This window comes from Pleurodeles waltl, chromosome 5 (assembly GCF_031143425.1).
Source record: "Pleurodeles waltl isolate 20211129_DDA chromosome 5, aPleWal1.hap1.20221129, whole genome shotgun sequence".
In the NCBI taxonomy this organism is placed as follows: Eukaryota; Metazoa; Chordata; class Amphibia; order Caudata; family Salamandridae; genus Pleurodeles; species Pleurodeles waltl.
Window position 1 is genome coordinate 1,509,906,125 of NC_090444.1, and position 21,060 is coordinate 1,509,927,184.

Consider the following 21,060-nt stretch of genomic DNA (forward strand, 5'->3'; position numbering starts at 1 on the left):
ATGTTAAGTGAGGAGGACAGTTTTAGGGTAGGACGTTTCCTCAAATCTGCCGTGTTCATCCAGAAATTGATGATCTTCTAAAAACACTTAGCACTTAATCTTGCGTTTTGCACATCACAGTTGGCAAACTGTGAATTTAAATCTAATGGCATGTATTTATGACAGTCTTTTGCACTTTTATATGTCTCTGACATTCGAATAAAGATGAATTGAATCCGACAGTGAACTACTGAATGCAGCTACTCTTTTGCCATTGAAAGATGAAAGTGATGACGAGGTGAAACATGTTGATTATGATTGCATTGATGTAACAGAAGTGTTGGCCAAGCCATGACCCCATATTCAAGATGTACCACTCAATTTGGCTCACTTGGTTTTATTTGTGGATGGCTCATGTTTCAGAGAGGTTCAAGGACGTTTATGAGCAGCATATGCAGTCTGCACATTGAATTGTATTGTATTAGGCATCATACTTGTACAATGTAACTGCAGCACTAGTGGCTGAACTGATTAGCTTTACTGAAGTTTGCTGTATACCCAATACATTGAGCATTAAACTCTGCACTGATAATCAGTATTGTTTTGGAGGTGTGCATGACTCTGGCAAGTTGTGGTAACAGCAGGGTTTCATTGCTTCTGCTGGGACACCAATTTTAAAAGGACCACGTATTTATGATTTTCTCTATGCTTTGAAATAACTAAGGAATTTAGCCGCTGTAAAATGTGCAGCCCATAAAATGGTGGTAACATGATTATAAATAGCAACAAATTTGCAGACGAGGTCACTGCATAGTGCAGTCGTGGCTCGCTGAGCTCTGAAGGGGCGGGTGCGGCGTGCACAAAAAAAAAAAACAATAATAATAATAAATATATATATATATATATATATATATATATATATATATACACACACACACACACACACACACACACACACACACACACACACACATATATATATACACACACACACCTGCTCTGTTGCTGCCGCGCCTCTTTCCCTCATTACTCCAGGCACAGGCTCCCAACCTGCCCTTCGGCCAATCCGGACGGTGCTCAGAGCAGCGTTAGGATTGGCTGGGAGCGCCCAGCCAGGGCACTCGCAGGCAGACTGTGCGCATGTGTGTTTGGCTGGCCCGCGGCTGCCGGCCAAACATACATTCGCACTGAGGGGAGTGCACAGTGCACTCCTCTCCATCATCCCCCATGGCCCGCCCCTTTCACAAAGTTTCAGGTATTTGGGCCTAAAAGTGGCACTCAAACTGAACTTAACATGGGCCCCTAAACTCACCCCTCTTACCTGGGAAGTGAAGGCAGAGTTGGGGCTCTGGCGGACGCTGCCGCTCAATGTGATGGGTCGCATTGCCCTCTACAAAATGCTAATTTTACCCCCGATTCCTCTATATTCTCCAACACATTTCCCTCTAGCTCCCTCGCAAATGGTTCCGACAGATTGATACCATGGCTTGCTCCTTTGTGTAGCAAGATGGCCGGCGGCATTTAGCATGGGAAACATGCCAACGTGATCTGTATGATAGAGGCCTAGCCATGTCCAACCTCTACTGGTACTATTTAGCTGCCCAACTGCTCATCATCAATGAATGGCTTACTGGGGGATGGAATGACTTAACCCTAGCGTCTTCAGTTATCCACACTGGGGTTCCCACGCCTCATGAATATGCTATATTGAAGCCCCATCCCTACGACCATCCCCAATACCACTAGCTAGGTCTTCCATGGTTGGAGGGTCACCCAGAAACTGACATTTCGAAATGGGACTACATAGGTATAACTACAGTAGGAGACGTCTGGCAAAACACACACATGATGTCCTTCCAGCAACTTCAAGAAGCATGCTCTGGCCCAAACAGTTTCATAAATTCCTGCAACACGGGCAGGCGTTGAGAACCCACATTGGTGACGGCACCCCCTATCTGAATTTAGCCCACTTGAGGCCAAGGTGATGATAGGGACCCAGGGGAATCTCTCTAATCTACCGCACACTTATGTTAGATACCACACCGCCCCTTCAACCCCTCCGGACTCGCTGGAAACCCTGGATCGGTTCCTTAAATGACGACGACTGGCGGGATGCACAAATGGCAACACGATTCCTTACAATCTCGACTAGACTGCACATAGTGCAGATGTACTACCTACACTGTGCCTACCTAACCCCAGCTAGACTTTTCCGGGCTGGGAACAGACCAGACCCGTGCTGTAACCGGTGCGCATACTCACCAGCAGACTTCTTCCACTTGGTGTGGTCCTGCCCTCTGATCCAACAGTACTGGGCACAAATCATAAATGAACTCTCCACACTGTTAGACCTCTCACTGGCCTCCTCCCCAAGATGGCCCTGCTGGGGGTGATGGAGGAGGTCAGAAACTCCTGAGCGATCTGAACACTGGTGGGCACGGCCCTATTAATTGCAAAGACAGACACTGCTAGACTTTGGTCCTCTGGCACAACTGTGGAAGAGGGGAGTGGACTGGTGTGCCCAAATGGAGAGACCCTTTTATCAGGCAAGGGGTTGTGAGGGCAAGTACCATAAGATATGGGATGGATGGCTGGAGCTTGTGTGACTGTAATCAGTACTTACTTGAGGATTATTATGAATCTGTTTATTTGTACATCCGTACTAGAATGTGTAAGAGAAAATCTGGGGCATGTCTTTCTGTACGTGACATTGTTGTTAAAAAATCCAATAAAAGTTGGTTATTAAAAAAAGAAAAGAAAAAAAAAACAATGGGGCTTGTAGGGAAGACAGCGAGTCCCTTCACAAGATTATAGGTTGACTTTATAGAAATGCCACCCTTTAACCAATTAAGATATATTTGAGTGATTATTTGTCTGTTTTCAAGATGAACTGAGGGAGTTAATTTCTAGATTTCAAATGCCAAAATTCAGACAGATAAGGAAACACATTTTAAGAATGGCATCATGAAGATTTTGTGTGCTGCAATAAACAATGACAGAAGTTGTACTTTAGTAAGCATCCTGAAGCATCTGGTGTGGTCGAGAGGTACAACAGTGTTTTGATAGGCAAGCTGATTAAAGTGTGCTCTTTCACTTCTCTGAAATAGCCAGGTGAACTTTCCTTGGTGTTACTAAGCATGATATGTATTTCAAACAAAAGCATAAAGTTGAAACGCCACAAAGTGTTAATGGGAAGGGCTATGTGGATTCCTAGTATACAGTCTCCAGCTTCTGTGAATATTACGAAGATCTGATCTTGGACTACTGCAAGTGCTTAGCTGACAGAATATGTACTCTCATCAGTTGCAACTTGCTACACCTTCTGTAAGAACAGAACTAGGTCATGAACTGCAGCCAGGCATATGGATCCTCGTCATAAAGCATGAGAGAAAAACCTGTCTTGAGTCAAAGTGAATAAGTCCACATCAGGTGATACTGATGACAAATACAGCTGTAAAGCGCGGAGGTGGACCTTATTGGATCCACGCATCGCACATCATGAGAATGTGTGCTGCTGATGAAGAAACTGTGAGGCAAACCGTTGACTCAAAGTCAAAATCAAGATTGATATGTGGATCCAGAGGAAGGACAAAACCAAGCTCAAGAAGATGTTATTTTGTAATGTTCACAGACTTGTAGAGTGCACTATAATCCGAGAGGATATCCTAGCGCTGAACAGGTGTGAGTCAGGGCACACCTACGGTCTAGTACGACAGCTAGAAAAGTCAAGTTTTCAGCTTCTTGTGGAATTCCAGAAGTAAAGAAGAGGCTCTTATTTGTAGGGGCAGGTGTTCCATGCATTAGGAGCGATGTAGGAGAAGGCTTGACTGCCACATTTGGTTTTCCATATGCATGAAATTCGTACAGGTAGGAGTCCGGACGAGTGGAGGAGTCTGGAAAGTTTGTGAAAGCAGATGCGATTGTAAAGGTATGCTGGGCCAGTGTTGTAGTGTGCCTTGAAAGTATGGGTGAGAAGTTAGAATTGTGCAGGTTTGTGAATGGGGATACTGGCTGCAATCAGGTGGAGTCCTGAGGTGATATGCTCTTCGTGAAGATCACCATTTCGGTCTTGTCTGTGTTCAGCTTTAGACAGTTGGTCTTCATCCAGTGGGTCATTTTAGATATGCAGGTATTGAATCTGATCTGAGTACTGGGCATCTTGTACGTGAGGGAGAAAATTAGTTGTGTCTCATTGGTGCAGGAGAGGAATTGATATCATGAGAGGGGATGATGTTGCCTAGAGGGATCATGTGTGCGTTGAAGAGTGTTGGGCTTAGGAAGAATCCTTCTGGAAGTCCACAGGTGAGGTCGCGGGTGTCCAAGGTATAAGGTGCCAGGCTGAATGAGTCCTTCTAGCCAGGAAGAAGCAGATCTAGTTGAGTCCATGTTCTTAGACTCCGATGTTGTGTAGGTGCTGGATGAGGATGGAGTAGGAGACGTGTCAAATGCCAAACACAACAAGAGCTTTATCTAAGATGAATGAAGAACTATTTGTGATTAGATAGATGGTGAGATAACAGCATGGTTTTACATATGCTTTGGCTAAAGAGAGGTGTCCGCCTTGTTATGAAAACTCAGTGTTGCATGTATCGTCCAGATAATAGTGAGTATATTAAATATATTGATTACTTTACGGAAGTGGGTAATTAGTTGAGAGTTGAGAGTTGGGGCCAATCCTTGTCAGGGTGAACCACAAACGCCATTAAATAAACCTCTGCTTAACCCTCTGGTAGCTTGGCACAAAAGCAGTCAGGCTTAATTAAAAGGCAACATGTACAGTATTTATGCAGCACTCCAACAGTAATAAGGTGAAAAAAAGCACAAGAAAAATCCCAAACCAACTTAGAAAAGTAGAGTAATATTTAATACAAGAAATGACAGTAAAATATTAAAATCCAATCAGTAGAACAAAAATACAAGTCTTTAAACTTCCTATTGATCCTAGCACCAAAAAGCACAAAGTGCCAACTTGGGTTGCCTGGTCGCGGTGGACTGGGATAAAGTCATAAGTTCAGGGAGACTACATTGGGGTATGGGCTGGGAACACAACAGGATTAGACCTGCTTGCAGTGGTACCTTTTTGTCCTCGGTGAAGGGGCAACGTGATGCTGCAATGCACGGTCCTACCCTTCGCTCGGTCGGACTGGTGAAGCCGCTGATCAGTAGCAGCGAGATGGAAGGTCCTGCATCTGTCAACGCTGCGCTGTGTTGATTCCAGTAAAGCTGCTGATCAGGACCTGTAAGATGCTGCATTGGTTGAAGATGCCTCTGGAAGCTTTTTCCCCTACACCTCACAGAGGTCAGCCAACTGATGCTTGGAGTCAGTTCTGGGGATCCTGGGTTAAAGTAAGAAGGTCCAGTCTTCCTTATTTGGATAGAAGGCAGTGCTTCATCTGAATATTGCACAGGTCCAGGAGTGTTCTGATGTGAAATTCTGAAGATGCCATATTTATCTCTATTGCCTGTCTTTCTGTTTGGGAATTCCTTAACTTCCCCCCCAAAACTAGTTCTGGTCAGTTATCCCTCTTTCCCCTGGGCCTAACTCCAAACTGTCAGAGGGGAACAAAGACAAGGGCAAGTCTAGTGTCTGGTTCCTTAGTGTGTCCTGAAGGCAGGGACTTCTAAAGTTCACTCAGGGCAGGGTACAGCTCCTCCCCAGCCATCCTACCAGAAAAACCCACTCCTCTCATACCTAGGACTCCTCTATCTTTGTGTCTGGAAATAAACACACAACAGAAGAGCTATTCACGGTCATTTGACTCTTGACACTGGTAGAAATCCAGTTGATTTACATTGAAGAATGGTAACTTTCTTAAAGTGGCATTTTCAGAACATTACCTTAAATTTCAACTTTACCACTGAAGAGGATTTAAAATCACAATTTGAGTGTAAACAGCATTTCACTATCTGTTCCCAAAATGATGTTATCACTTAAAAGGTTTAAAGAGGTAACCCAGCATCTGTTGGAAAGCTAATAGTATAGCAGTGAAAAACAACTTTAGAAGTTTTCACTGCCGGCACATGGAAAAAATAGGTAAACATGTCCTATGTTTTAAATATCGTGCACTCTTCTCTATAAGCCTTTAGGGCCTACATAAGGGGCGGCTAATAAGTATTAAAAAGGAAGGTTTAGGCCTGGCCAAAGGTTTATTTTGTGAGATTGACAAGGCAGTTCAAAACTGCACTACAAGTTGCAGTGGCAGGCCTGAGACGTGTTTTACCAGCTACTTTGGTGGGTGGTACAATGAGCGTTGCAGCCCACTGGTTGTATGATGGAACCACACATGCCAGACCAACGCATGCCTTAACAACGTGGTCTGAACCACGACCATGTTGTTTACGCGCATGCCTTTACCACACATACCTTTACAATGAATGTTTGGTGTAAAATCATGCCTAGTAAAGGTATGTGTGGAAACGGCATGCAAAACAGCATACATGGTTCTTTCGTGCAACTCCCCCACCTGCCCTGAGGCTCAAAACTATCCCCACCGCTAATACCTAAACTACCCAAACCCCCTCACCCACCCTGTGCCCTAAATAAATACTATCTCTGCTCCAGCTGGAAAAAAAATAAATTACCCCAACACCCCACCCGCAGCCCTAAAAACAAAACAACAAAAAAAAATACCCAACCACTAAACTAAACTACTCCGACACCCCTAACCCGCCCTGAGCCCTAAAACCTTCCCCCTAACAAGTAAACTACCGAGATCCCCAACCCATCCTAAGCCATATCAAAAAACTATCCCGACACCGTCACTAAAAACTAAATTATCTCGTCTCCCCCACCCGCCCTGAACCCTAAAACAATGACCCGACCCCCCGCCGCTAAAAACGAAAGTATCCTGACACTCCCACACACCCTACGCCCTAAATCCATCCCCACCGCTAAAAACTACCCACTAGCGCTGCCCCAACCCAACTTACCTCACCGAGTCCACTCCGATTCGCCGTCCTCCTCCTCCTCCTCCCTCCTCCCTTCTCCCTCAAGCCTTTCCCCACCCCTTTAAACATAAACTACCCATCTCTACCCTGAGCCCTAAATAAAAACAAAAAAAACCAAACACCCCCACCTCTTAAATAAAAATAAAAAAAAAAGCCTGCCCGACAAATCCCTTAATCCACCCCCCAACCCCTGCTCCACTTACCTCACCACATCCTCCGCATCCTCTACCGAACAATGCATGGCTTTTTCTGTGCCTTAACCACACATATGTGTAGTTTAGCACATGCGTGGTTAAGGTACAGAAAAAGCCATTTGTTGTTCCGGCAAGCGTGGTTACGGTTGCGTGGGAAATGTCCACGTAGTTAAGGATGCGTGGTTAAGGACGTTTCCCCCACCAACTATCAGTATTTAAGTTACAGGACCCGGGTACATGTAGTGCCATATACCAGGAACTTACAAACAAGTTCGATGTACCACTTAGGTGTAGGCCAATTTTACCATGGTTTAGTGAGAAAGCTCAATCACTTTACCACTGGTTAGGAGGGAAAAAGTGCACACAGTTCTAAAAGCCCCAAAACTGGTTCGGCAGAGGAAGGCAAAAATCTGGGGAGCCTCTACAGAGCAGGCCAGGTCTAGCACTTAGGAGAACCTGGGATCTAGGAAAAATAGGTTTATGAATTAGTGGGACAGGAAAAGAAATACCAATAAAGATATTTCCTTCAATGGTAACAACATTATATTCATAATGGCTGTTCTAATGTTCAAATTGTGTTATTTAGTTTTTGTTAAGGATTTTAAATGTTATTGCAGGAACGAGAAGCAGTCGATGGGAGAAATGAAGAGATTGGTCTTGATGAACAGAAGTCTGAAATCTACAAAACGCTGGAGCGTAAAAGAAGGCTATCTGATAAAATCAAGAAAGATGACCAAGATAAAAATTATCGGGGGAGGACTAGGAGGAATTGTAGAAGTGAAATATTTCATTAGAAAATAGTGGCTACTGTAGGTTTGATTCAGTTAGCATAACTAGGCCACGTTAACCAGAGCGCTTGTCAAACTACAGAAAAATGCATTTTTATTTGTTGTGCAAGTGCTGCACATGTTCATGTGTTTTATTTGTTTTAATAAAATGATCAAAATTCAGATGCAAACTATGGCCTATGTCCTTTTGTGAAAATGTAACTTATCTCTAGCTTTCTCAGGAAGGAATGTACTTGTGTCACAATACTACAAGGCCATGAACTAAATCTCTGACGTTAGGAATATGCAGAAGTGGTTCTTAGTTTCATGTTTTTACAATGGTAAAAAGCACACTTTTTTTCTTTTCCAGTATTATATAGCAGTAATTCGACCCAAAGGTATTGGAGTGCTTTACATGAGCACCAGTTACATTACACGAGGACACATTCATTTTTGGTAAGCACACTTCTGTCTTGTTAGAGCATTAAAGTTCAGGATTCTCCCTTTCCTGCCCATTGGCCCTCCTTAATTAAGGGTGGAGCGTCAACAGCGGGCTCATATCAAACCCAAGGGTATATGGTAGCCTTCTGAAGCATGGGATATTGACTGAAAGAATATCCCAAAATACAATATTAAGAGTTTATATTAGGCCCTAATCAACAACACTCCACGTACGCTCTCTTTGCTAACATCAAGATCAGTGGTGTATGTCACAGACGAATTACACGAAATGGGTGGTGACCACATAACATCCACAAGACCTAGCGATTAGAAAAGGGCTTGGGTTGATGCAACCTACACTACTCCTTAGAACAGCGTTTCCCAACCTGTGGTCTGTGGACCCCTGGGGGTCTGCGAAGCCTCCTCAGGGGGTCCGTGACTGCTTAGAAAATTCAACAATATTAACAGATTAGGTCCCCAGCTTTCAATAATGACTCAGTTGGGGGGGAGGGGGGTGTCCTGGATTCCAATAAAGATTCAGTGGGGGTCCCTGGGCTCTAGTAATGATAAACTGGAGGTCCACAGAAGTCAAAAGGTTGGGAACCACTGCCTTAGAGTCTTGCATCAGAACTAGGTTAATAAAAATGAGTAAAGTGAAATTATAAGTATGCCTCCGAGATTAAGGGAAAATAGGTATTCTGCTTCAGACAACGTGGCAGGGCCCACCATTAAGTTGATAGTGGGATTGGGTCTGCACTGTCCTAAAAATGAGCTAGAAATTCCACAATGTTATTATTACCAGCATGTGTGGCAAAGATCCACTGTCTAGGTATGCACAAAAGCTTGAGGAAACAGATTAATAATTGCACATACAGAAATTATTAGGAAATTGGGAAGCCAACAGATAAGACCCCAACATTGAAGAAATGGTGTGTCAATTTAGACTGGTGCATGTGAATGAAGAAAGAGGATGTCCAAAGAAAGAAAAGATCTTAGGTCAAGGAGGAAGCACAGAGGCTTAACATGGCAGAGAGAAGAAAGGGTGACAAGAAAATGCAGCATAAAAATAAAGTAAAGTGTGCATACTCATGAGGGCATTTCAAAGGATTTGCGCTCTGTCTGGTAAATATTGTGACTTTCTGCAGCGTTAAAGTGTTTGATTAAACAAATGAATATAATAAAAGTGAGATTAAAAAGATACTCAAAGAAGGTAAATATTCTATGATAAAGACTCCAGTACTTTCATATACAATCTGCTGAGAATCCACTGGCCAACAATTAGAAATAGTATCTTGTGCACAGAACTTCAAAATGGACTAGGCAAGGAAGTTCCTGCACATATCCCCCAAATATCCTTCATGTGGCTTATATATAAATAGAATCGTTTATGTGGCCTGGACTGTACTGATGGAGACGCGTGGGTTATAATGGCAAATATTTTTTCTCTAGGATTCACAAAATGTAATTTTAAAATGAATGAACTAAATGTGTTGCAAAACAAGTAATGGTAACATTAAACTCATTGCTGTGAGTCATATGCAGCCAATTGATTCGTACATTATGGTACATGAATGCTAGAAGAACGACTGCTTCCCGTTAGAGTTGATTACCAAGGTTACACTTTAATTTTCCGGATTGCATCTGTTGCTTAAGAGACGCAAATTATTGATTTTTGGACACTCAAGAGTTAAATATGGAATAACTTTGTTTTAGAAGTATTATGATCAGCAACTTTGGCGCACTCTAATTTTGCCTCCTGCGTGTTTCTTGAAGGGTTCCTGCAAGACGAAACGAGATTTTTGAAGGGGATAAAGGGAATTTCAGACAAACAGAACTGTTACCTTCAATTCTGTTTTCATTTCTTAAGAGGTCTAATGGCAACATGACAACTGGAAAGTATAACAAACAACAAAGCCCTATATCTGTTACAAGCTTAGAAATGTATAAATGAGCTAAAGATAAAATTACCTGGGAAAAATACCACCCATACAAGGGCAGAAATTTTAATCCATCCTTCAAGACGTACCGTACATGACCAAGAGAATTCTGTCGAATTGCCAACATATCCGCAATAATCCAGTCAACTGTGTAGACAAACATAAAAATTAGAAGAGAAGGCCAAATTAAACTAATATTCAAATATTTATACTCTTCAACAACAATGGAAGTAGTTTATCTGCACAATACCAGTGAGCCCATTGCTTTCATGGATTCGTATGGTATTAATGACCTCCAGACACTTCAAAGTGTAATTTATAAACAAAAAAAGGTAAACAAAGCACATAGCTCTTCTAGTCTCTCTCTAGCACACAATTCTAGAGCATTTTTCAGAACAACTGAAGATTGTCTCCAAGAAGGTGTACAGTACAGACAAGGACACAAGATGGGTGTCAAACTATTTCACATAAATGCCTCTCCATGAGTACATCACTGATAAGTGAGTACAGATACAATATTTCAACTCAGAATGACTGAGAATGTTTGAGAAATGCAGTATACAGAACATGAGGACACCATGTCAGTTAACTCATCTTACAACTACAACAGTAGTATCCTAGCTTCATACAGAGTGAGCCCAGATATAATTTCAAAACAAATGAAACTACTAACCAAAATTAACAGATTTAAGGAGACTTTTGGAAATGAACAATCTAACTATTCTATCACTTTGAACCCCAATGTAAATAAGCATAAGCACTATTTCAAGGTTATTTATGTCAGGCAGATATTTTACTGAAAGGGCGGCGAGTGCAGCTGGACTATTATTGTTTTCCTTAGGGTCTTTTCTCAGCATTCACACTTGTAAAGAGTGGCAGCGAACAGAAACTGATTATGAAGTATGGAAGGAGCTGTGAGCAGTTACTCCCAAAAACATTCAAGAACGTCTTGTAAAGTGGGGCTGATAACTTACTTCGATGAGCCAAATTATAAGGACATTAATCCCAAGCATCGAGTGAGTCCGCCTTCAACTGTCAGAGAATGTCCTCCCATCACAGAATTCCCAGAACAGAATGTTCACTGAATGTGACCCACTTGGGCATAATTTGGAAATACTGTATGTAGTTCCTGCACTGCATTCCGTGACCATCTCTTAGTTGATAGCACACCAATCATGATTGTGGCATGGTTTAATGTAACATCAGGGTCAATCACTTCTGGCCACACCAGCAGCCAGCTCCTCCTGTGGGTGTCTGCTCACTCCTTCACTGTTGCTGAGGTAGAACTTATCAGGAGTTTCCAGAACAAGACAGGCAGTTCTTGCACCAGACTTCACATGATGACCTCTCAGCTCTGGGAAGCTAGCTGTGGGACAGACACCACCTCACGTTCCGCAGTGGTCCTCTGGGTATTATGTGGTGTACACCTTCCTTGGTCAGAAATAATTTGGAACTGGAACAAGTGGGTCAACAGCTCCCACTCATATAGAGATGGCAGAGAGACGATGTGGATATTCTGCTTGTACTTTCAGAACTGGTAAGGGTTGGTTTCTTTCACAGTCTGTCTTCCAGACTCATACTAAAGACAAACGTATTCATCCTATTGGTCTTTACAATAAATGTTATACCAGGTTTCGCCTTTATCAGTCACTGGTATCACATTTATGCAACAAAAATGTCAATATCTCTTTTTCATTCACAATAAATCTCTCTGCTTATTGTAACATCCGGCCAGCCAACACATTTCTCCATTTTATGAAATGTAAACCTAGGCCTTTTTAAAAGCTTAGGAATTGATAAAAAAAAAGTTACCATCATGCCATTTAACCAGAACCAGACTCTGGTCAAAGACAGGTCTTGGTGCACACTGGATTAGTGTGACATTGCAGCTAAAACTCCAGAAACCAGGATACATGTTATTAGCAGTAGGGAAGGCAAAACAACTCTACCCCATGCTTGGGACATTCCTGTCTCAACAGATGCCCCTCTCCGATCAGACGACCTGGAAACTTACTCCTCCATTGGCTTAAGGTTGTGTGATCAGCAAAAATGGTGGGGAAGTATTCCTGTGGCTCATTCCAAAGTTATGTTTCCTCCTCTGTGAACTCCAAGTCTTGCAAGAGATTGACCATGTCAGTAACTCTGGATCCTCAACCTTTACTGCCAACCATTTAAGAGGCTTATGGTCTTTGTGAAGCACAAATGTAGTACCAAAGAGAAGCAGCTGGAGCCTCAAAGGCCATACTAGGGCAAAACACTCCTCAATGGTTGCCCACTTCCTTTCCCTAAGAAGTAGTCTCTGACTAATAAATGCCACTGAATACTCTTTCCCCATGGCATCAAGCCCACCTAGTATTGCTCCAACTTGTTTGTCTGACTCATTAGTCTGTACAATAAAGGATTGGCTGTGGTGAGGTACCTTCAGTACAGGTGCACTGCTTAGTGCTCTCTTCAGTTCCTAAAAAGCCTATTAACACTCCTATGTCCGAATCAGTTTAGTTTTCGATGTCAATGGGCTTACAACAGGCTCACTGTGGCCCCATAGTTGGCAGTACATTTTCTGTAGTAACTTTTGAGTCTAACTTCAGTCTGTGTAGCAAACATTTCCCTCTAACATACAGGTTGAAGTCTTGCTTCGAACTATCAAATATTTGCATACCTTCCCTACCTCAAGTCCAAGGTAGTCTATAATGGCCTACTCTACCTGGCACCAGTTTGTTCCTCCTTGTCAGTTATATGCCATGTGTCCGGATCCTCACAAGTTCTAGATGCCTTAAGAGGTCCTCCCGTGAAGGGGGGAGGAGCCAAGATGGCGACCGGGAAGGACGCTTAAGAAAGTGCTCCGTCTCGGGCTCGCCACCAAAATAACTGCAGGGCGACCCGGGGACGCCAACATCCTCGCACAAGAGTGGGACCCGCTCTGAGAACCTCTCTCCCCCCGTCGACGGTTACGGAGGCGTCTGTGTGGCCGAGAAAGGAGGTTCCTGAACAACGACGCCGCCTCGGGAACTGCGGCCGCCATCTTGCCTCGTAGCGAGGCCCGGAGCTCCGTTCCTGAGCCCCGAAGGTGAGGTGGGGGTGCAGCGGCGAGGGGATCCCTTGGCGGGAGGGCAGCAGGCCCGCCGCTGGGCCCTGCACCGCTTTGGGCTGCTCCCCCTCCCCTCCCCCTCGATAACTTTTTCCATTGCTGGCCCGGGGCGGAGCGGCGGTGTAGTTGCGGACAAGGACTCTTGGTGGTCCCCCCCCCCCCCCCTGGCCCTCGGACTGGCTGCGAGGCGTGCCCCCCTCCCCTTGACCGTCTGGAGCGCCGGCGGATTGGGATCGGCGGGGGGGCTTGCTCTCTACGCCCCCTGAACATTACTGGTGGCTCCGGCAACTTTTTTGAACGCTCGTGGGCCACGTGGGAAGCGCTCACTGCAGTAAATTATGTACACCATCATTCCCCTGGCACGGGGATTAGAACCCTGCATGAAAGCTCAAATGAAGGAGCGCGCACATGGCGATCGACGTCGTGAGGATGAGGGGCCCACACCCGGGCCCTGAATTGTCCAGGTCGACTGCAGTAACACTGGGGGCGCGTGGGCTTCGCCGCGCCCCCCCCCCCGCCCTGCCATCCGTCGCCCTCCCGCCGGTGCCGGTGGAGGGGCCTGGAACTCACATCAAAGAACTTAGGGCGGTCGGCAACCCTAAGAACTAGAAGCGTATTCCGGTGTGGATCCGAGCGGATATACGGCCCTCCATACCTGTCCAACACGGGGACCGTGGGAGTTCGCGTGGGCGCAGAAGGAACAGGGACTCACAAACTGAGACAAAATGGCCGGGAGATCAAAATCAGCGAGGAGTCAAGACCGGGGCACGCATGGACCAGCGCCTGGGGACCAGCAATCCATACCCACTTTACAATCACTGGAATCTACACTTTTGGCCCACTCCACACAATTTGAGAAAGTACTCCAAGCAATCATGGAAACTAAAATTTCATTGGAAAATAGAATAGACACGGTATCACAAGACCTAAATATCCTCAGAGCGGACCACCGCAAACTATCCGACAAAGTGAAGTCAACGGAGGTGGTGCTAAACGAAATGAGCCCCAAAGTAACGGACAACCAAAAACAAATTCTCCGCCTGGATCTAGAAGTAAAAACACTGCAGAGAAGAGCAGAAGAGGCGGAGGGAAGATCACGACACAACAACATTCGGTTTCTTGGATTTCCGGAAAAATCATTAGATCAAAATTCAGAGATTTTATTGGAACAATGGTTAGCCGAAGTGGTCTTGAATGGAGCCCCATCGAAATTCTTCTCAGTTGAAAGAGCATACAGGACTCCCGGACGCCCCCCAGTACCGGGCCAGCCCCCAAGACCGCTGATAACCAGGTTCCTGAACGTTAGAGACCGGGATGCGATATTCCAACAATTTCGCAGTAGAGGCCCATTTCAGTATGAGGACTCAACTGTTCACGCCTATCCAGACTTCACTCAGGAAGTGCAAAGACAACGCACGTCTCCGTGAGCATGACAACGTATGCTCTGCTATTCCCCGCCAAACTAAGAGTACTAACAGATGAGCGCACCCACATGTTCACATCTCCGGAGGACGCTTGGACATGGCTGCATGCCAAGGGTTTTGCCCAACCCCGAGAAGAAACCGGAATCAACGAAAGCTGGTCCACAGCGTCCCCACGGAAACGCTCCAAGAGGCGACCCGGGGGTCAACCCACGGTGAAACAGGCTGCGGAAGAGAGAGCCAGGGTCCTGAAGGAAACTCCCCTTCTGACACAAAACTCTTTCGAGGCCCTCAGAACCCAACAGGAGGAGGGCTCGGAATCGGAGTCAATAAGTTCGGATTCCACACTAACCGGGTCGCTGAAGGGCCCGGAGATCACCCCCCGGTCCGCAGACATACTCTAAACGAGCGCCGCTGACCGGCCACCAGGGCGAGATCCGCCGCCATAGAAGGAGAGCAGGACTGTACATTGTGTGCTTTGTTGGTTGCGGTTGGACATATCGCTTGACATTATGTATCCTTGTTTTGCTGCTCTTAGAGCCAACTCCTGTACTCAACTTGCGCGTAAATGGTGGCGGCACACGGCGGGGGGAGGGATGGTTAGCTGCGACCTGGGGACGCCCTACAATACTTGCAGACTGTGTCTGCAGAAGGATGCGAGCCCCTATTATGAGCCGCACCTGGATAGTATCATTGCTCCCCCGCAGACATCCACATGGACACGGCCTAGTTCGCACCCCAACGGGGTGCGCAGTTTTTTGTCGGTTCACAGTTGGGGATGGGATCCAGTTGGGGAGGGTGGGAGGGTAATCACTAGTTCGTGCACCGCGGATCTGCGCATAACACAGGACACATGGTTGGGGGCGGGAAACAGGGTCGACGAGGTGAGGGGGAGGGAGAAAACTGCTCGGATCCTACCAGGGAGCAGAATGTTAGTTGCATCACTACAAAATAAACATGGCCCAACATACAGCCTATAACGCACGCAAATATGACATAATCACCTGGAATGTCAGGGGCCTCGGGAATCATAGCAAAAGGACCAGGGTGCACGCAAGACTCAAACGCCAGGGCATACACATTGCAATCCTACAAGAAACCCACTTGCGGGATCCAGACCTACAAGAACTGCGGAACAAATGGGGAGGACAGATTGTAGGTACATCTAATTCAACCTTCGCGAGGGGGGTCCTCATATGGATAGCAAAGAGTGTCCCATTTCTTCAAACATCACACAGGATAGATCAGGGGGGTAGGTACGTAATAGTGGAGGGTAAATTAGACGGCAAACAACTATCACTTATAGGAATATACGCCCCTAACACTGCGCTACCTGAGTTCCTGAACACGCTTACCCCAGCATTATTGGCGAACCCCGCAACATCCGCAATATGGGGGGGAGATTTTAACAATACGCCGGACCCGACATTGGATAGGTCCAGCCCCCCCACACACCTAGCGGCTAATAGACACCCCAGGCACCCACTGGCAACATGGGCCAACAACATGGGCCTCTATGATTTGTGGCGTATGAAGCATCCACACCACAGAGAATATTCATTTTACTCTGTACCACACAAGGTGCACACCAGGATAGATCTACTATGGGGCACCCAGGACATTTGCACAGTAACTAACGGGATTGAATACTTAGCTAAAACACTATCAGACCACTCGCCACTCAAAATAACTCTAGACTGGGGCAGGAGGAGTCAAGCGATCCCAACCTGGAGACTACAAGTGGAAGCACTGCAGGACCCTGCATTCACAGACGCTCTGAAAACAGCGCTCAAACAGTACTGGGAATTGAACGCGGACACCACAAACTTAAGAGCAACGGAGTGGGACGCACACAAAGTAGTGACTCGTGGGCATTGTATTTCCACTACATGGGGGGTAAGAAGAACGCTCCATGCAGAAGTTAGCAAGCTGGAGAAGAAATTAAGAGCACTAGAAAATGCAGTGGCCCGCAGCGAAACACCATACACGTCATTAAAAGATGCGCGCGCAGAATACGCAGCCGCCGACGCCACATTACGCCTTCATGACTACAAATATCACTTGACCAGATTACAAGCGGAAGGCGACAGATCGGGCAGGCTGCTCGCATGGCTCCTGCGGGAGGAACGGCAATGCCCTCCAATTGGGGCAATAGGGTTAGGCGCAGGCGCACTAGCAACCACACAGGAAGAAATAAATGATGCGTTCAGGGAATACTACACACAACTATACACTTCACGCACATCATGCACCCTCCAATAACTCGAGTCTTTTTTTGGCGGACTCCTCCCTGCCCCAACTCACACACGCTGACAAGGAGTCACTAGAGGCCCCTATTACACTAGGCGAACTTAACAAGGCTTTAGAACAACTACCTAGAAACAAAGCTCCAGGGACAGATGGCCTGCCATCAGAATATTACTTTACCTTTGCGTCACACCTTACTGCACGTCTCCTAAAAGTTATTGAAGAAGCGGAGGTTAACGGAATTCTCCCCCCCACAATGAGAGAGGCAATGATAGTGGTCCTCCCGAAACAGGGACGAGACCCCACCGACGTTAGGTCCTACAGACCTCTGTCCCTGCTAAATCTAGATTGCAAACTACTTGGCAAAATACTAGCCAACAGGCTAGCTCCACACATGCACACTTTGATACACGAAGACCAGAATGGATTAATTCCAAAACGTAACACCTTCCTCAACATTCGCAGGTTACTGAGCGTAATGGGCGACACCCCCCCGAGTGCATTTGAGGAAGCAGTGATTTCACTAGACATCGAAAAAGCATTCGACACACTGGAATGGGACTTCCTGTTTACCACCATGCATCGAATGGGCATAGGCCCAAAATTTATAAGATGGGTACGCATTCTGTACACGAACCCACAGGCCAGGGTGAAGACAGGGGGTGTCATCTCAGAGAGCTTCCAGATAAGCAGGGGAACAAGGCAGGGGTGCCCCCTATGCCCCCTGTTGTTCGCCCTGGCGATGGAACCACTGGCCGCGCGTGTCCGAGCAAAAACGGAAGACTGGGGGGTGGTAAGGAACGGCACCTCCCACGTCATATCATTGTACGCAGACGATGCCTTGATATATATACGCAGCGCAGAGGAGGTGCTCCCACCAGTGATGTCATTGCTGTACGGGTTTGGAGAGATCTCGGGATTGATAGTGAATTGGGGGAAATCCTGCATATTCCCGTTGGTCGGCTGGTCCCCAGCGCGACGTGAGAATACCCCATCAGGCCAATTAAAATGGTGCTTTGACACATTTAAATATTTAGGGGTCAACGTCTACCACAGTGCGGAGACCTCAGGGATGGCAACCTGGGGAGAGCGGTGACATCTATGAAGAGCTCATTGCATTTCTGGAATAAACTACCGCTTTCACCACTGGGAGAGGTAGCCATAGCCAACATGCTAGTACTGCCCAGGCTGCTGTATTACTTCGCTGCCCTGCCGATCATAATCCCTAAAAGCTTTTTCAACAGTTTAAATTCTGCACTGGTGCAGCTTGTGTGGGGTGATGGTAGAAGGCGGGTCGCACTCAACACACTACACCACCCGGTGGCGGCGGGTGGGCTGGGAGCCCCTAACTTTGAGCTCTATTCTGCAGCAGCACAGCTGCAGTGGATATTAAATTGGATCCAGAATCCTGGTGCAGCGGAGGCCACCTGGCTGACAACCTGACTCCGGGGAGTCCCTCTGCTTGAGTGGCTCATGAACAGGTAAACCAAAGCCACACGCGTAAATCCACTGATGACAGCGGCTCATGCATACTGGAAGAAGTACATTCAAAAAGAAGCCAAAAAACTTCCCTACTCACCTCTCCTACCACTAGAACGAATCCCCGGATGGCTGACAACTGGATCTCACTCATCCGTAACGTGGATAGATGCGGGCATAAGCACGGTGGGAGAATGCTTCGAAGGCGGAAAAGTAATGTCCTTCGAAGCCATACAGGCCCTCACAGAGATCAGCTCAGGGCAATTTCTGACATACCACGCTATATGCCACGCCATTAGAAGCACATGGGAGTCTGGGAACGCTGAGCCAAGCATCTCGGCTAACCTGCACCACATGCTGAGCTACAACGCTCGTGAAAAAGTAGTATCAAACACGTATAAACTTCTGAATAAGCCCCCGGAGGCTAGCCTGCAAAAAGCTCGGGAGAGGTGGAATGCCGCACTGCCTGCCCCGATCTCAGAGGCAGAATGGCCGAAAGCCCTGAGTCACACACGCGAGGTCTCAAGGAACCCCAGATTCCGATACACACAGTTTAATTACTTACATCAGACATATTTAGCGCCAGCCAGGATAAAACGCATGTTCCCTGGATCGGACCCAACTTGCCCCAGATGCAAAACCCCAGCAGCACAGTTTTATCACATGGTCTGGGAGTGCCCGCGGGTGCAGGGGGAGTGGGCCGTGCTGACCACTGTACTGTCGGAAATGACTGGCCTGGGCCTAGACGCGAATCCCAAATCCTGTCTCCTTGGCCTTAGGACAACAACCAAAAGAAGCAAACACATGCATAGATTCGTAGACCTGGCTTATGCAATGTATAAAAGACTAATAGCCATGAACTGGAAGGCCCCCAAGGCTCACTCTCACGCTTCGCTGGGCACGAGCTGAATATCAAGTACTAACGAAACTAGCGCGGGGTGGACTGCGACACTCGGGCTGTGAAACCTGGGGTACACTGGTCTCCAAATTAGAAGCAAAGAACGACGAAAAACCCCCTTGAACCGCAGACAGCCGCGACTATACAGTTAATCATGGGCTTCGCCCTGGCTGTAAAGCGGCAGTAAACCAGGAGAAGCGCACACGCCTACCAACAGCACCTCGGCACTGATATCAACACACCACACCTTTAAGCGCATACAAGACAAATAGCACGCACAGACCATCATGCCCAAGTAGTGGATGCAGGCTCTACAGAAGCCAAGCCAAGCCACCCCCCCTTGCTCCCCTCTCCCCCCCCTCCTTCCATAGGGGGCGCCCTCATCTAGAACCCTAACCGGCAATTAAAACCTCACACGAAAGAAAGCTTTAAATGCGCGTGCCGGCATGGCCTGAAAGTCTAGACCTAAATGTGCGGAACTAGCAGTGCACGGAAGTTATTAGTTGCTTGTTAAGTTTAATAACAAGCGCCCAGCAAATTACTGTAACTGACAATATCCTTGTATTGCTGTTAACTGAGCGCATTGAAATGTATGTCACAATTGAAAAATCAATAAAAATATGTTTAAAAAAAAAAAAAAAAAAGGTCCTCCTGTGAACTGCTAAACATCACAATCTGTATCCCTTTGCCAGATCGATCCCTCATGTCACCATGCAACAAGTCAGGAAGAGGCTCACTATCTTCAACTTCCTCTGCCACAGCTGTAATGTCCATTCTGCAATCTCTACAGAGGTAAGGCTTCAACTGGTTCACATGGAATACCCTTCTGTGTTCCCCTATGACACCAATGTCCATGAAGTAGTTCACATCTGACCGTTTCTACATTGCCTTGTATGGCTCACACCACTTATCCTCCAAAGCTCAGGTTGCTTTTCAGCACCAAAACCTCCTGACCGCCTTGGTTAGTGTCACTTCCTAGCCATATCATTCCTTCAACGTCTCTTGGCTAGGCTGAAGGTTTTGCTTCACCAGACTCATACACTGCACCTTCAGTTTCCTGGGATCAATCACATACCACACCATGTCCTTCATGGTAACCAATTAGTCCCTTCCCACAATTCTCTATTCAAAATGAGTGGTCCCTGTACTGGGTGTCTAAGCAAACTCAAATATGTTCAGTCCTGGAATTTCACAGTAAGTGGACAAGAGGCATGGCAGGAGAAGATCTCAATTCCATAGAGATTCACTGGTAGAGTGCCCATCAAGCAATTAAGGGTCTTATTAAACCTCTCCACTACCTGACTAGTTTGCAGATGGTACGCTGTAGAGAAGTGATATTTCATACCAGCTTGATCCCACATCTCCGTCTTGTAAGAGAAGATCTAGATGGTCCCCAGGTTGGAAATCAATGCCTTAGGAAATAAAACCCTAGAAAAGATCCCTAGCTACCACCTTTGAAGTTGTGTTCCTCAGAGGTACTGCCTTGGGATACCTGGTGGTATGATCCACCACATCCAAGATATACTTGTTGGCTTAAGTTGAGGGTGGGGCAAATGGACCTTTATGTCTAATCCCATCTGTTAAATGGAATACTACACCTTGACGGACCTGCTCCTGGGCTATCTTTAGGAGTCCCACAAGAGTAGGACACAACCTATACC

General features: G+C 46.3%; 1 protein-coding gene across 1 annotated transcript in view; it reads right to left on the reverse strand.

The window, feature by feature from the left end:
* Positions 1–21,060, reverse strand: part of AGPAT5 (1-acylglycerol-3-phosphate O-acyltransferase 5) — a 490,329-nt gene that overhangs the window by 320,769 nt on the left and 148,500 nt on the right. Inside the window, exon 3 of the mRNA XM_069235809.1 lies at positions 10,298–10,413. Within this exon, the coding sequence (XP_069091910.1) occupies positions 10,298–10,413 (116 nt within the window). The remainder of the gene's footprint in view (positions 1–10,297; positions 10,414–21,060) is intronic.